Source organism: Meles meles, chromosome 12, assembly GCF_922984935.1.
Source record: "Meles meles chromosome 12, mMelMel3.1 paternal haplotype, whole genome shotgun sequence".
NCBI lineage: Eukaryota > Metazoa > Chordata > Mammalia > Carnivora > Mustelidae > Meles > Meles meles.
This window is the reverse complement of record NC_060077.1, coordinates 19351226-19366918: the sequence shown is the minus strand read 5'-3', so window position 1 is coordinate 19366918 and position 15693 is coordinate 19351226. Positions and strand designations below refer to the sequence as shown.

The window sequence follows — 15693 nt, the reverse complement described above, 5'->3', positions numbered from 1 at the left end:
CTACAATTTTTGTACATTTTCTCTTTTAGGAAATCTTAGTAAAAATTGGACCTCGTGGATTAATCTTTAAAATCTTTATTTTGTTTTATATTTTCTATCACGTTAGGAGATTTCCTTAACCTTCTCTTCCACATCTGCCATTTGAATCAAATTCCATTTTGGCGACCTTCTTTCTCATCGACAAGAATCCTTTTTGTCTTTCATTGTTCCCTTTGTGGCATCTTGTTCTCTTTCTGTTTGTAAAGTTTTATTAGGTTGGCTGTACTATCTCCTTCTCCCGGGTTTTATTTTTATGTACGTAGATTATAATCTTCCATGTTGGAAGTATTTTTTTATAAACATATAATGTATTTTTATCCCCAGGGGTACAGGTCTGTGAATCGCCAGGTTTACACACTTCACAGCACTCACCATAGCACATACCCTCCCCAGTTTCCATAACCCCACCACCCTTTTCCTACTCCCTGCCCCCGGCCACCCTCAATTTGTTTTGTGAGATTAAGAGTCACTATGGTTTGTCTCCCTCCCAATCCCATCTTGTTTCATTTATTCTTCTCCTACCCCCGGAAGTATTTTTTTAATGTGGTAAGTCATCTTTGACTTTCTTTTTGACAATCTTTGGTTGTGGAAATTTTTTTTAATGTGGTAAGTCATCTTTGGTTGATGTTTGGTTTTGGGGGAAGGTCTAGATGGCTTGGTGGCTGCCAAGGGAGCTTAAGCTGTTCATGGTGGGCTTACTCCAGGGTAATTGCAGGGAACTGAACATTTTGGGGTGGAGTTTCCTAATGTCATTATATGAAGGCCTGTGCTTGTAATTATTATTTCCTACCAAAAAGAAATTTCCAGGCTCCTGCCTAGTTTGAAGGTCATGGGGAGAAATGCCCACCTCCCTACATTATGCATGTGGTCTGGGGAAGGGTCTACACAGGCAGGTGCTCATTATGGTGCCCCACTGCTCTGAGTTCCACCTGCTGCCCTGTGTCCCGACTGTCATTTACTGCCTCAGGAAATAAGACTCCAATCTCCTGTCTAGACATCTTCCCTCCGTATCTCGTCTGCACATCATTCTAAATCTTATTAAAGTCTAGCTTGAATAAAGTTATACTTGCATGGTTTGGCCTCCCCTGTCAGGCTGTGGGTCCTGGAAAGACTCACTCTTATTTATGTTTGGGTCTAACAACTGCCAGGAACTTGGTAGGTACTCAGAAAATGATTGCTGTGTTGAAATAAATTGAATTTTGCTTATACAGACTATTTTCCAGTTCCAAATTCCCGGTTGAAAACCCAAATTGCTTCCAAGTGTTCTTTCCCCACTCGTGTAGTTACTCTGGACACTGGACACTTAAAAAGTAATGGATAAAACCCAAGATAATGCAACTTATTTTATCCTGTGATTGTATAGTTTAAAAACATCTGAGCAACAAAACAAGAGAGAAGTAAAAGAACTTCTGGTATTTTGATTTCCTATGTCAATTGAAGGTCTACCGAAATACAGAAATTTCTAATTTTTGAATATTTGGTGGTGAGATGGGAATTTCTTGAGAGTTTGCTATAAGCAAACTCATTGCTATAAGCTCATTGTTTTTTACCTTGATTTTTATTCATTAATTTGCCTATGGTAACACTTGTAATCCACGGACATCCATCATATTTATCTAATTAAGGATATATTTAGAGCAAGTCTGGACGATTCGTGGTCTCCATTGTGTCCTTTGTTGCCACCAGCAATGACATGTCACTTACACAAGGAAGGATAATTAGTCTTCCCACAATTTCCTTTGGCACATTCGGGAGCTTGGAATTTTACTCAAAGCATCACGAAAGCTTTGTGTCAGGGTGTGTATGTATTTTTGCTTTCCTTTACAGCAGGAAATTTGGTTGAAGGCAAAGAAAAGTGTCAGGCTGGGAAGGCTCTGTGTTAAGTCTCAGCTCTGTCACTTACTAGCCCTCTCAGTGCTATGAACTGGCAGGTGGTAGCCTCTTTCCTGACTTGCCCTGTGTCTGAGGCATAGAGGAAGCTGAAGGAGGCAGAAAAGCCAACTAACAAGCCATTCTTTTGTGATAGAGGACCATATGCATTTTTTTTTTCTTTTTACAGTTTAGAAATGACTCATCATACCTGAAACCTGTGGGTCCAGAGACGCACTTGATCAGACCCAACCTTTGGAAGACCCACTCGGCCATTTTCCACCTGGTGTCCCGAGACTAGGAACCCAGCAGTAGAATTCTGGGGTGAGTTGTCTTTTCTTTCTTCTGAGGTTCTACCCCCTGTGCCGCCAGGGGCTGTATCCATATCTTCCTTGTGTGATCATTCCTTCAAGATGTTTATCAACGCCAGCTCTGTGTCGGTTAGCTGGGGAAGGCTGCATGGTGAGTGAAACAACCATGTGTACTCTGTGGAGATACCAGTGTCCTGAGGGAATGCCAGTGCAAAGGTCCAGGGGCGAGAAAGAGCTGAACGCACGGGAAGTGGTTGTCCGGACACAGACCGGGGAGAGGAGGTCATTCATGCCCTTACAGGCTGTGGATAAGGATTTTAAGTCTTAAGTCTGGGCAGTGGATGGACAACAGTGCAAATTTTAGATAAAGGAGTGACAGGATCAAATTTGCCTTCTACGATGATTACACCGTGTAGCCTGGATGAGCGTCTGTGGTGCCTTGGACCAGTGTTCGCAGTGGAGATGGAGGACATTGGAAAGCTTCTAGATGCATTGGGGCAGTAGGCTCTGCCAGTTGTGATGGGCTGGACAGGAAGAAATGTGAGAAGGGGTGACCAGCTGGCTTTCGGTCGCGGGCAGAGACAACATGGTGGAGGGCGAGGCACCGGTTCCTCTGATGAGAAAGACTGAAAACGAATCAGGTTTATGGGTAAGATTTGGACTTAGTTTTGCCCTGATGCTCAGTTTTCAGTTTGAGTCACACCTAAACACGGGAAGATGAGCAGATGGCCAAGGCCAGGGTTCAGGAGAGAAACCTGGGCTGGCTTGCTCATTCCTTTATTCTCGGGTTTGAGGGTTCTCATGTGGAGGCATGGTCTAAACACAGTAGGGGTGCATGTCATGTGATCATGAGATGACTTTGGGGGTGAGATTAATAGCTGCTGCTTTCTGCAAAAGGCTTTCATGTGCTAAGTGGCTGCCCAGGCAGTCGTTGCCATGGTTGTTAGTCAAGCATTTTGAGCATGATGCAGAAGGTAACCAGCTGAACCTTTTTAGTGCCCCGTCTAAGCTTGGTTTTGGGGTTGGTCCAGATAAAATAATGGGTTTAAGTCTCACATTCCAGTAAACATGGTAGTAAGGATGGCGGTGATGGTGGACATGGTTATATGGGGGTGATGGTGGCAATGATGGTGGTGATGGTCATGGTGATGATGATGGTGATGATACTGGTGATGCTGGTGATGCTGGTGGGAATCAGAGTGATCATGGTTGGGTTGGTGATGATGGTGGCAGGAATGGGCTCAGCTGGTATGTGTTCAGTAGACTTGAGTTCACACCCAGTCCCCTGATTTCTATTTTATGTGTTCATTTTCCTGGCAGGAGGCAGAAAGAGTCTGTGTGTGAAACTCAGCTGTTTCAGATTTAGGATATGTACTTGGTAACCATTTGTTCTCATTACTATAGAGCCAAAAACATTTCGTCATTCAGTTAGTAAATGTAGGGCCCTGGGAGATGGGAATACGCCTAGAAAACACTCCCAAAACTTCTCTTTCATCATTATTGGTATAACCATGTCGGTTTCTTCAGTGGATGTCATTTATAACGAGAGATGTTTATCTGCATGCCCTCAACAGACAAATTGTGTCATTAGGAACACTTTCTCTTTTCTCTCGTGTCTGAACTGAGTGATGTGCATCATTACTGGTGTGTAATTCTTTCAAGTTCATTTATCCCGTGTGCCCTCCAGTGCCCAGACGTTACTCGGCTCTCTTAGGGGTAACAGGCAGGTTATTTCAAGAGCTTAATACTTTTTTGATGTTTTTTCTTTTGGTCATCCTGGGGTTGAGAGCTACACAAAGGAGTGATATGCGTGTGTGTGGATCTTTCCTATATTCGGAATGGGCTGATCTTTTTTATTTTTTCTGATAGATTGTTGGCTGCTCGGGATCGCAGATGCACCATTAAGTTATTGCGTTTAAATTTAGCTCTTGTTCTCACTTTGGAAGGGAATGGAATGTTTGAATTATTTCACCGGGAAGGGAGAGCAATTAGAAAATAGGTCCTCATGGCTTTTCGAAACAGGAGGTCTAGCCAGTGAGTCTCAGCGGGGGCTGTGTATTTGACTCAGGGAACGAGGCTTGCTGAGAGGTCCCTCGGCCTGAAGGAAGTGAAAAGGACCTTAAAAACGCCTTAATGGGGGGCGTCTGGGTGGCTCAGTGGTTTGGGCCGCTGCCTTCGGCTTGGGTCATGATCTCAGGGTCCTGGGATCGAGTCCCGCATCGGGCTCTCTGCTCGGCAGGGAGCCTGCTTCCCTCTCACTCTCTCTGTCTGCCTCTCTGCCTACTTGTATCTCTCTCTGTCAAATAAATAAATAAAATCTTTAAAAAAAAAAAACAAAAAAACAAAAAAAAAAAACGCCTTAATGACCGCAGGGTTTAGGCTCTCCGAGGGCAGCATTTTACTTATAAATCTGCAGTGATCTTTATTCTCAACACCACTATATCCTTCCCTCCAGATGGGGTCGGGGCCTCTCTGTGTAAATAAATCATTAAAATAAACATGGAGTCACGTGTCACAGAGTTGTGTCAAGGCAAGAAGCTCAAACCCATATAGATCTGTGGGCAATCACTGTGCACGACTGTATGTTCTCTCCCGAATTTGCAGACGCGCTTCCCCAGATCTACACACGTGCACACACAGACACACTGTCTTGGTATGTGGCCGTGTCTGCACACACAGCGTGGGGTCTGTGTGGTGTGTGTCTAAGCATATGCACACTCTGCCCTGAGACTCTTACAATGAGTGTGTCATTGCTCAAGCAGTAAATGAACACGTTCGATTTGTAAAAACCCGAGTGTCTTGACTCTCTCGCTTTCACTGAGCTAGCCGCTGTCAACAGTTAGGTCCTTCTGGACCCTGGTCTACATATTAATGTGCGTGTGTGTGCAGCTGCGGAAATTCGATCATAATATATGTGCTTCAAAGAAAACCATATGGATTTTTCTGCAGATTAGTATTTTTCTGGTTTTCGACTATTTCTCAGAGATCTTTCCATGTTAGCATATTAGCAGACTACCTCATGCTGTAGAGAGTTTTGCATGTTATCCCATGGCAACTCTATAACGTAGTGTCTTGGCTTGGTCCTTCTAGAACAAACCCGACCTAGGGATTCAGGTCAGACTGGCTTAGCTGCACGGGGATGCCGGGAAACTTGGGAGCATGGTGGGGAAGCCGGGCAGTGAAGGGAGGAAGTCAGTGCAGGCCAGGCCATCCAGCTGTGTCCACAGCAGGCAGTGGGGCTCCTCCGTCTTGTGGGGGCACTCCCGGAGACAGCAGGACACATCATGGACTCACCCTACCTGAGGGAGGTGGGTCTGGGGTGTTTAGGCACCGCCGACACCCTGCTGCTCTGGGCTGGGCCATCTTCCAGGTGCGTACCCGCTCTCAGGTCTTGCCCACAGGCGTCGGTTGAATAGTTTTTCCGTGTGTGCAGACGTACTACAAGGGGCTCTGGGCGGTCTGCCTGGCTGCTGAGCGTCTGACAGCGCTCGCTGTTAACACGCACGTATTTAACGAACTACTTATGGCATGTTAACCAGCCATGGTTAACAGGTTTAAGGACGACCCACAGTGCCACAGTGACATCTTCATCCGTCCTTACTTGCATGCACGTTATTCCAGAACTTCTGCAAGTGTGCATATATTTGTACGTGCACAGAAATGGATAGAAAAGTTAAAATTTAAAAAGCCGACTCTGTTTGTTTTCGTTATAATCCGCTTTTTATTTTTTATTTTATTTAATTTTTATTTATTTATATATTTTTAAAAGATTTTTCTTTATTTTTTCAATAGACAGAGATCACAAGTAGGCAGAGAGGCAGGCGGAGTGGGGGGGGGGGGAGCAGGCTCCCCGCTGAGCAGAGAGCCCGATGCGGGACTTGATCCCAGGACCCTGAGATCATGATCTGTGAAGGCAGAGGCTTTAACCAGTTACCCAGGAGCCCCTATTTTTTATTTTTTCAAGGTAAGAGTTGATAGCATTTTAAAAATTAACATATAATGTATCATTTGCCCCAGGGGTACAAGTCTGTGAATCATCAGGCTAACACAATGCACAGCACTCACCATAGCACATACCCTCCCCGCTATTCGTCACCCATCCACCCCATCCCTCTTCTGCGTCCTCCCATCCAGCAACCCTTAGTTTGTTTCCTGAGATTAAGAGTCTCTTATGGTTTGTCTCCCTCCCTGGTCCCATCTTGTTTCATTTTTCCTTCCTTTCCCCCCATGACTCCCCACCCTGCCTCTCAGATTCCTCATATCAGGGAGATCATATGATAATTGTCTTTCTGTGATTGACTTATTTCGCTCAGCATAATACCCTCTAGTTCCATCCATATTGTTGCACATGGCAAGATTTCGTTTTTTGTTGGCTGCATTGGATTCCATTGTATATATATACACCACATCTTCTTTATCCATTCTTCTGTTGGTGGACATCTAGGTTCTTTTCACAGTTTGGCTATCATGGACATTGCTGCTATGAACATCGGGGTGCACATGCCCCTTCGGATCACTACATTTGTACCTTTGGTGTAAATACTCAGTAGTGCGATTGCCGGGTCGTGGGGTAATTCTATTGTCAAGTTTTTCCTTATTTATTTGAGAGAATGAGAGGGCCAGCAGGTGGAGGGACAGATGGAGAGGAAGACTCTCCGGCAGGCCCCCTGATACATGCAGAGCCTCACATGGGGCTCGATCTCATGACCCCGAGGTCATGAACTGAGCTAAGATCATGAGTTGGTCACTTTACTAATGGCGCCAGCCCCGGGCCCAATAATCTGCTTTTTAAAGTCAGCCATGCGTCATGAGTCCACCTGGTTGCAAGGACTGCTCCGTATTTGTGTGCAGGCCAGTGGTCTAATCTCCTGACTTTGCACACCGTATGCGTTCAGTCAATATTTGTTGAGACCAGGAGTCACTGACATGGGGAGGAAATGACCTAGCCTTATCTTGGAAGTTCAGCCCAAACCATCTGCTCTTTTGCTACATCTCAGATAAGTTGTATCGCTCCTTCCTCCTGGTATTGGCAGGTGAGAACTGTTTCTCCCAGCCGGGAGCTCTTGAAACAGCCGGTGGGGTCGGAGAGGGAGCGAATCCCTCTTCTCTGCTTCTGTGGAGAATTTTGCCCGGACAGGCCTGGGATGGACTGCTGGGCTGTGACTGTTGGGCTGGTGATGGCAATACGGAAATCCAGCAGTATTTCTGGAATCTTCTACAGGTTACAGAATAGACAAAAACAGCCAATGAGACCCAGATACAGTCATATATTTACTTGGGGGGAAAAAGGAATTACATATTAGAAAAAATTTTACTATCACTTAATCAGTGATTTCATGGTGGCAATATAAAGTTTCCTTTGTCAGTGTCTTTTTTTTTAATTTAAGATTTTATTTATTTGACAGAGCACAAGTAAGAAGAGCGGCAGGCAGAGGGAGAGAAAGAGAAGCAGGCTTCCTGATGAACAGGGAGCCTGATGTGGGGCTCGATCCCAGGACCCTGGGATCATGACCTGAGCTGAAGGCAGATGCTTAACCCACTGAGCCACCCAGATACCCCTTGCAGTGTCTTTCTATCCGTAAAACACTCCTGCTTATTTACAGAAGGAGAGTAAGTTAATAGTTGGCACACAGAGGTGGTAAAACTCGTGAGGTTTGGGGAAACCAAGGCGGCCACAGCCTCGTGAGCTGCAAGCAGCCTAGGACTGTGGCTGAGACAGCCCCCAGATATTGCTGGCCCTCAGGTTCTGGGGCCTCGTTTACAGGACAGACTGTCTCGGCATAATGTCGTTTGTGTGGAAATGTCTCGTTAAAGCGGCTCTTAATGTCATTACCCTTCATGACTAACGTAATTATGTATTTTAAATTCCATTTTCTTTCGTTCTTTCTTTCTTTTTTTTTAAGTAGACAACACAAAATGGAACGGGCTCTGTTGATATTGAAATCTTGGTGCCCCTCTCAGGGCAAGCAGGTGGTGCCGGTGGGCCATTCACACACACACACGGCCCATGCGGTCACGGTCCTCGGCTGGCCCACCAGGGCAAGGGAAAGCAAAAGGGAGTGCAAATATGCTTGGCAGGGGCTTCAGGAACTGCTATGAAGCTTGCACTTTCAGTTCTGGCATATGGGTCTTGACAGCGTCTGTTTCACTCTGGTCTCTTGGCAAACCCAGACCCTGCAATGAAGTTTACTTGGCTCCTGTGTAGGTAAGAGGCTGCTGTGTAGCTAAGAAAGGTCTTTGGGGACTATGCTCTATGCTATTGTATTTGTCAGGGAAAGTTAATGGACCAGTACAATTGAAGAGAGAGTAGTGTTAACTTCAGGAATGGCTGGATCCAGGAGCTCAAACAATGTTTTGGGAATTTCAGTTTCCTCTGTGTTGGTTTCAGTTTTAGTCAGAGCCCCTCAATCATGGATTTAGCATTCACAGGCCTGGTGCTCTTTCCCCACCATCTTGACACATCTACAATTAGGCTCCGAAAGGTGGGCAGAATTTCGTACTGTCACAGCTTGGGCTCCCTGCTTTGCGGTAATGGAAGTCTACCACCTTAACACTTATCTTTCAGAAGACCCATTTCTTGAAGCCCTGTGATCAAGCTCAAGACTTTCCAAGTTCCCCCAGGGTAATCACCCCCTCTAGAAGAATGACCACGCTCCCTCTTTCCCGCCAGGCCACCTCTTCCTCCTGTGGAAAGGTCTGTGCCTTTGCACGCCTCTTTAGCCAGTCAGCCAGTGCCTGTAGGTTCCCATGTGTTCAGTGGGCTGTGTGGGTAGCCACTCTGGACCACATGGAGGTCTGCAGTGAGTTGAACTGTATTTTCACGAAGATGTTGGAGTCCTAAAACCCAAGACTTCTGATCTTTTCAAAGTTAATTAAGTTAAAAGGAGGTCATTTGTGGGGAACCTGATCCAATAAAATATATCCTTATAAAATATCCTTTTATAAAGATACCTTTTATAAGGACTGGTATCCTTATAAAAGGGGAAATTTGGCCATATGGACAGATGTGCGCAAGGAGATTGCCATGGGAACAGGAAGGCAGAGACCATGGGAATGCTTCCACAAGCCAAGGAATGGCCACAGACCATTGGCCAACACCAGAGGCTGGAAGAAACACCTGGACCGGATCCCAGACTTTGGGCGTCCACAGCTGGGACCCAGTAGATTTCTGTTTGGAGAGCTCTGTCACAGCAGCCCCTGCACACACCACGCAGGGTCACTGGGTGCCAGCAGCATAACTGAATTCTATCTCGAGAAATGGACATTTCTAGAGGAAACAACAGGAAGGAGAGGTTCTAGGAATCTCTGCAGGGGCAGGTATAAGGGGATCGTCTCTCTGCGAGATCCTGCCAGGGGACATCTGCTCCAACCGCTGGTGTTGGTCTTTGGGTCTTTCCGCTCAAGACCTAAGTTTAAGGGGCTGATGTTCAGTTGGCCGGGCTGGGCTCAAGAAACAAGTGTGGGACCCCCGCCTGCCATTCTCAGCAGATCCTTCAAACACAGCCGCGGTGTGTGGCTGGAAGGAAGGTGAGTGGAGCCCCATGTCCTCCATGCCCTGTCGTCGCAGGGACCCAAGAGCTTCCTGTTCTGCGTTGAATTGCTGTGGTGAGGGACAGACTCTGGGGAAATGCTGCCGGCCCGTGATGCCTCCAAGTACCCGGCGGCCAGGAGAGTTCTGTCTCACATGGCTGTTTGTTTGCTCCCGAAAAGGGCCAAGGACAGCGTGCCACCCACTGGGTGACCTCCTTAGTGACCGTGTCCAGTCGCCGTGTCTAGACTTCAGGCATTTTGGATCTGCTGCCCAACCCAGACTTGTCCCTGTCACCAATAAGTCACCAGGCAACATTGTGTTGCTCTCAGCAGGGCCCAGCCAGTGGCCCAGGACAACAGAGAGCCTTCGGGTTCCAAGAGGAGACCGCCAAAGGAACGTGATGGCAGGTGTAGCTGCATGCTTAACCCGTGGCTGCAGACTGTGTCTGGTTCTTGTGACGACAGGCCTTTGTTAGAGGAAGGATCCTTCCTCATCAGTCTCTCCAGAAAGTGCCCGCACATTTCCTGCTTCCCATGAAAGCATCCCAGGCCTCTTAATTCAGAACTATGGCTTTCTAAACTCTCTCCTTGATTTCATTCCCCACTGGGTTGGTGCAGGTGAACTCCGGCAAAAGCTCCCAACTTTGCAAACCTGGGAGGTGTAAGTTTCTCGGAGTGGGGGTGTGCTTCTCAGGGAACCAAGAAGCCAGCGGGACACAGCGGGCATGTGGTCGGTGAAGGGCATCAGTATTTCCAGCAATTGGAATGTTTTTCTGACACATTGTGAGCACAGAAGCTTGAAAGTACTTGGGTCATTGATTGGAGGAGTACTAGCCCAGAGGAGGATATACTTCTTTTCCCAGGTAGCTTCCTATAAGGTAGTTGTTTGTTTGTTTATTTTAAACAACTGCTTTTTTTTTTTTTTTTTAAACAACTTAGAGCATCAGCTCTAAGCCCGTGAACTTGTGGCTTTTAGACAGACTCCTTTCTGATGAAAGTCAGGGGTGAGTTTCAGACCCCCTGCCTCCCCTGCTCTCCAGATGGCCTCTGTCACCCTGACGGTGGGTGCAATGAAGGCTGTCTTCTGTCCCCTTCCTGCACAGCCTTCCACATGCCTAGGGTGGCTGGGAGTCTCACATCAAGGTTATTTACATCATGAAGCTATAAAGAGATATTTCTGTCTCTACACTTTAGAAGAAGGCTTTTTACCTATGCTCCCTGGTGAAAACCCATCCCCTTCAGGATGTTTGTTCAAACTTGACTGAGAAGTGTGAGAAGCCATGAACCCCCCTGGGGGAGGGCAGGGAGCTGGGGGCAGAGAGGAGTTGGCTCACGTCCCCTGGGATGAGGAGCAGGAGCCCTGAGCAGACCATGTACCAGGGACGTTTAGGATGGAAAAGCTAAGCTTGGAGAGGAGCCTGTCTGTGTGTCTTCACTGAGAGGAGAGGGCAGGTGGACCTGAGTCCCTGGTCACCCATCCTGGTCACTGTCCCAGAACCCGTCCTGCTTTGGGGGGACCATTCTACCTTCATGAGACCCGTTGCTTGGGAAAGTCCGTGCCCATTTAATTTGAGTGTTTCTTGCTGAAAGTAATAGAAAACCCATTCCAGTTCGCTTAAACAAGACATAATACTCTGGTGGGTGGACAAGAGAAGGGAAGTCCAGGTGTGTGTGGGCCTCCGGTGAGGTCCATTACATCACTGCCCGGTACAGCTGCTTTGTCTCTCTCCTTCTGCTTTTGGAGCTGCTGATATCTCTGTTCCCAGGAACTGCAAGGTGGTGGCTGTCATGGGTGGTCTTCTGTACATCCTGCTCCCACATAAAGATATGTTCAAATCCCAACCCTTGGTCCCACTGAATGTAACCTCACTCAGAAATAGAGTCCTTAGTGACATAATGAAGATGTGAGTTAGGATAAGGGTGGGTCCCAAATCCCATGACTGGGAACCTCATAAGAAGATCGTGTGATGTCACAGAAATGCAGTGTATGTCTCTGTTCAAATGGGTAAGTACAGATAAGATGGGATATTGGGGTTCAAAGGATGGTTAGTCACAATGGTATTGGTTTCCAGGGAAGGAACAGTCAACTCAGTCTGGTTTAAGAAAAATAGGGTATTTATTGAAAGAAGGATTTCAGGCATTCTTGGATCCAAAGGCTGAAGTGACGTCACCAGGGTTTATAGTCTTTCCTTTTCCTGCCCCGCCTTTCTTCTGGAGTTGTTTCCTCTCAGCAGGCTCCTTCCCCCTTGGTGGCCACCAGCAGCCCTAGGCTGAGCTCTTCTTCTAACAAACTTAAATGGGAAGAAGAAAAGAAGCCTCTTCTTACCAATGGTTCAACAGAAGTCCCAGGATCATCTCTGAAGGGACAAGCTGGGCAATCAACCCAAGATCCAAGAGGGATCGTCCCTCTGCGAGATCCTGCCAGGGGACATCTGCTCCAACTGCTAGTGTTGGTCTTTGGGTCTTTCCGCTCAAGACCTAAGTTTAAGGGGCTGATGTTCAGTTGACCGGGCTGGGCTCTTCCTTGAACAATGATTTGGGTGAGGATAGTTGGCACCTTGGCCAGGCTGGGATCATGTGCCCGCCGAGTAGCAATTTCCCAGAGAGAAATTGGGATATTAGAACCCGAAGCATGGGGAACGCATGCAGAGCAAACCAAGACAGATTCTTCATAGAGATAAAGACACTGTGGGTCAGGGTGACCAAGGAGGGCTTCCTGGAGGAGGAGGACCAGAGAAGAGGTTGAATAAAGGCATAAAGGTGAAGAGGACAAATCAATTATCAGACTTTATCCAGCGCTTCTGCTCTGTGTACTGTGGAAGATTGAGGAAGAACTAAGGCATGACTAGCTGTTGAATGAATCCGATATTGTAAGACAGCCACATGGCTTTGGAAAAGCGGTAACTAGCCATCCCGCTGGCACAGGAAGAAGGTGAGAAGCCAGCATGATCGTTATGGACTTTCAGAGGAGGTGGCTGGAAACCTATGGGTTTGGAAGATACATAATGAGCTCATTTGTTTCACAAATATTTATTTATGAGAATCACTACTTCCCTGACCTTTGCCCTATTGGCAACTTCACTACCACTTCCCATATTATTCTATGTTCTTTACTGTTAATGTACTGTTTGAATCTATTTGAAAAAGAAAGTGTATCACCAGAGTAAGTGGGACATCCTGCTGGAAATACAAGGTAACACAACAGTAGTTAAAGTCAACACAGGGAAATCCACACTGTTACTCAGATCGAGCTGGATTCTGGGGACCAGCCAGGTTTCCACTGAAATGTTTCAGAGTCAAATACATTTTGGCACCAACAGAGCTCTCCTCACTGAAAAAAATAAATAGGAGAGACAATATTGAGTTGATGATGATCATATGATCTGTATATCAGTGATTAATGAAGGGTCTGCTGGGTGTGTCCTTGAAAATACCATGGGTGCCATGAAGGACCCATCTCATGTTCACCATATTCCTTTCCTTCATTGAAGGTGGGATGGCTCTCGTCTCAGCTGGAGGTTCGGTAAAGTAGGCAGAGGGCTCTTGGCCATACCAAGCATTTAGGTTGAATGTGTACACTCTGACATTTACAGCAGGTGCCTTGTGTCCTCACGGGTCTACAGATAGACCCAAGTCCTGAATTAATTGGAAGTACACAAATTCAGTTATGTCGGCAGAGTGGGCACAGCTCAGTTGTCTGGGCAGCTTGGAGATGTTGTCCTATGGTTAGAAAAATGTGGACTAATCAACTGACTTGCAGATCTCTGGGCCATTTTAGAACTCTAAGAAGCTCACCGATCCCTAAAGCAATTTTGCAAATGAAGAATTACTGATGTTCTCGGGGCCCTGAGTTAGCAGTTTGCTTGCCTCCCACTGTATCGGTGATGGGGCTTAATCTGTTGTCCACATAATCATTCACGCCCCTTTTGTAATCAGCACCCCATCCTTCCCCTTAATTACATCCCCTGCTTCTTTAATCAGGTCAACACAAAAAGTCCCTCTCAGAGAAAATCGGGTTAAATGTTAGCTTGTTAATTACCCCTTAAAAAAGAATGGGCACATCATCGGGGGTTTCATCTCCTGCTGCAGGCTGGGCCCTACGCCAGTGAGTAATGTGGAGGCCAGCTATTGTAGGGACGTCAGGAGGTCCTTCCTGGCATTGGCCCCCTCTGTCTGCAGGGGTGGAGCGGGGGAGTAAGAGAGCATGGGAGCAGAGAGGGAGAGCCTCCATTCTGCCTCTACCACAGCATCTTGAGCACAGGGGGAGAGCTGCATGGTGGCTCATACCCATGTTCTTCTGGGATGGAGGAATGAGCCTCCAGGGGCCTGGTGTCTTAGGCAGGGGGTGCTGGAGGTTTGCGAGGGCCGGTACACGACTCCCTGTGACTTCTCAATTCACGAGGCTTGCATGAAGCAGACGCTTCCCCGACTCTAGGGATCGAACATGTGACCCGGGCCAGCTGTCAGGGGCCTTCTGCGTCTCTAGACACTGTCAGAGCCATACATGTGGCCTGAGTCAGTCCAATCAGAGTGGTTTTTGGGATTATTGCCACGCTGCCATAGAGGTATTCTCTGTCACCTGCTGGATGCGCGTAAGAAAGCTGAAAATGCCCGGGTCGACCAGCAGCTAGCCTGGAATCATGTGGGGAGTGAGGTGTTAAAACCAGCTCTGAGGAAGGCAGCCCAGACCCATGGGAAAAAATAGAGTTGTTATCTGAGCCACTTGATCTAGCCCTACCTGAAGCCCTTTTCATTGCCCTTAGCAACCTTTAAGATGTCCTAACCAGCACACATGACACCACCAAACCTCTTGCCCGTCACAGGTTCTCCAGGTGCTCCTTCCTGCCAAACACAGTCTCTGCCTCCCGGTCCTCAAGGCTGTGCTCTAGGCAGTCTCTAGCATTAAGGAAAGCTGACGGAGGACGAAACCTATCACTTCTGCCCACAGATGGAACTTGTGTGTCTTAAGACCAGACCTCTTATTGAGTGCCCCGCTCATACCCCAGGGCAGTGTTTGCTAGGAAAACACAGTATAGTTTCTGCTGAAGGGAGACACACTGTTTGGACATGGGCAGATCTGGGTTCAAATCCTGGTTGCATCCCTTACCAGCTACAGGATGTGGGCTTGTGCTTCAGTGTCCCCAAACCTCACGTCGCTGCCCGTTTAAGGAGAGTTTCATGCTTCTCTTGGAGGAGCTAATGCAGCAGAGCCTGGAAAGTGGACAGTAGACATCCTCTGCTCTTGGACCGAGAGCCCAGACTGTCGGCCCCTTAAAAAATTCAACATTTTTGTGCGATTGTGTGCTTGGGAGTGCTTCCCTCTCAGGTCGGGCAGAGAGACACACGTCTGTTGAAGGGGAGCAAGCTGATGCCTTTGTCCAGAGCAGAAGGTCAGGAGGCAGTTACGGGGGACCAGGATGCCCCCCAGTGGGGCTTCCCCACCTCACTGGTCTGGACGGAGCGCGGGGTCTTATAGGCAGGTGGGCAGAGAGTAGAAACCTCTGTCCCTCCCCACGGGGAGAGGCCTGTTGCTGTCCATGAAAACTGCTCCTTGTATCTGTTGGGCATGTTTGCTCAGTTCCACACTTACGTCGCACTCCACAAACTCCGGCAACACACGTGTCCCCTTCCCCACCTTTCTCCCCATCGCATGATCAAGTACAAACTCCCAGCTCACCATCAGGCCCTTCTGGGGCCCGTCGCCTTGTGTATTACATGCCAGAGCTTGCCGTGTTCCGCACACGGAATATGGAACCCGCAGTGGGAGAGGCGGGCTATTTACGGCTGCCCCACTGGCCTCAAGCCTGCCGTCTCCTGTCCTGGGGGCTGCATCCCTCCTTGTTGGCCCCCGAGTCCCGCCCCACACTGCTGGGACTCCCCTCTACGTGTTCTTTTCCGTCACCCCTGAGGTGCATCCTGTTAGCCTCTGGGTGCTGACAGAGCC

At 47.7% G+C, this 15693-nt stretch overlaps 1 protein-coding gene across 5 annotated transcripts in view; it reads left to right on the top strand.

Moving 5' to 3' along the window:
- Positions 1 to 15693, top strand: part of RIMBP2 (RIMS binding protein 2) — a 208878-nt gene that overhangs the window by 43456 nt on the left and 149729 nt on the right. For 4 of the 5 annotated variants that reach the window (XM_046025597.1, XM_046025600.1, XM_046025599.1 and 1 more), the window contains exon 2: positions 2099 to 2232. Coding sequence is in view for 1 of the 5 variants with exons in the window: in XM_046025594.1 (XP_045881550.1) it covers positions 2368 to 2370 (3 nt within the window). In the remaining 4 variants the exon portion in view is untranslated. Of the gene's footprint in view, positions 1 to 2098; positions 2233 to 2347; positions 2371 to 15693 lie in introns of those variants that run through there. The other variant, XM_046025594.1, reaches the window with a different exon arrangement.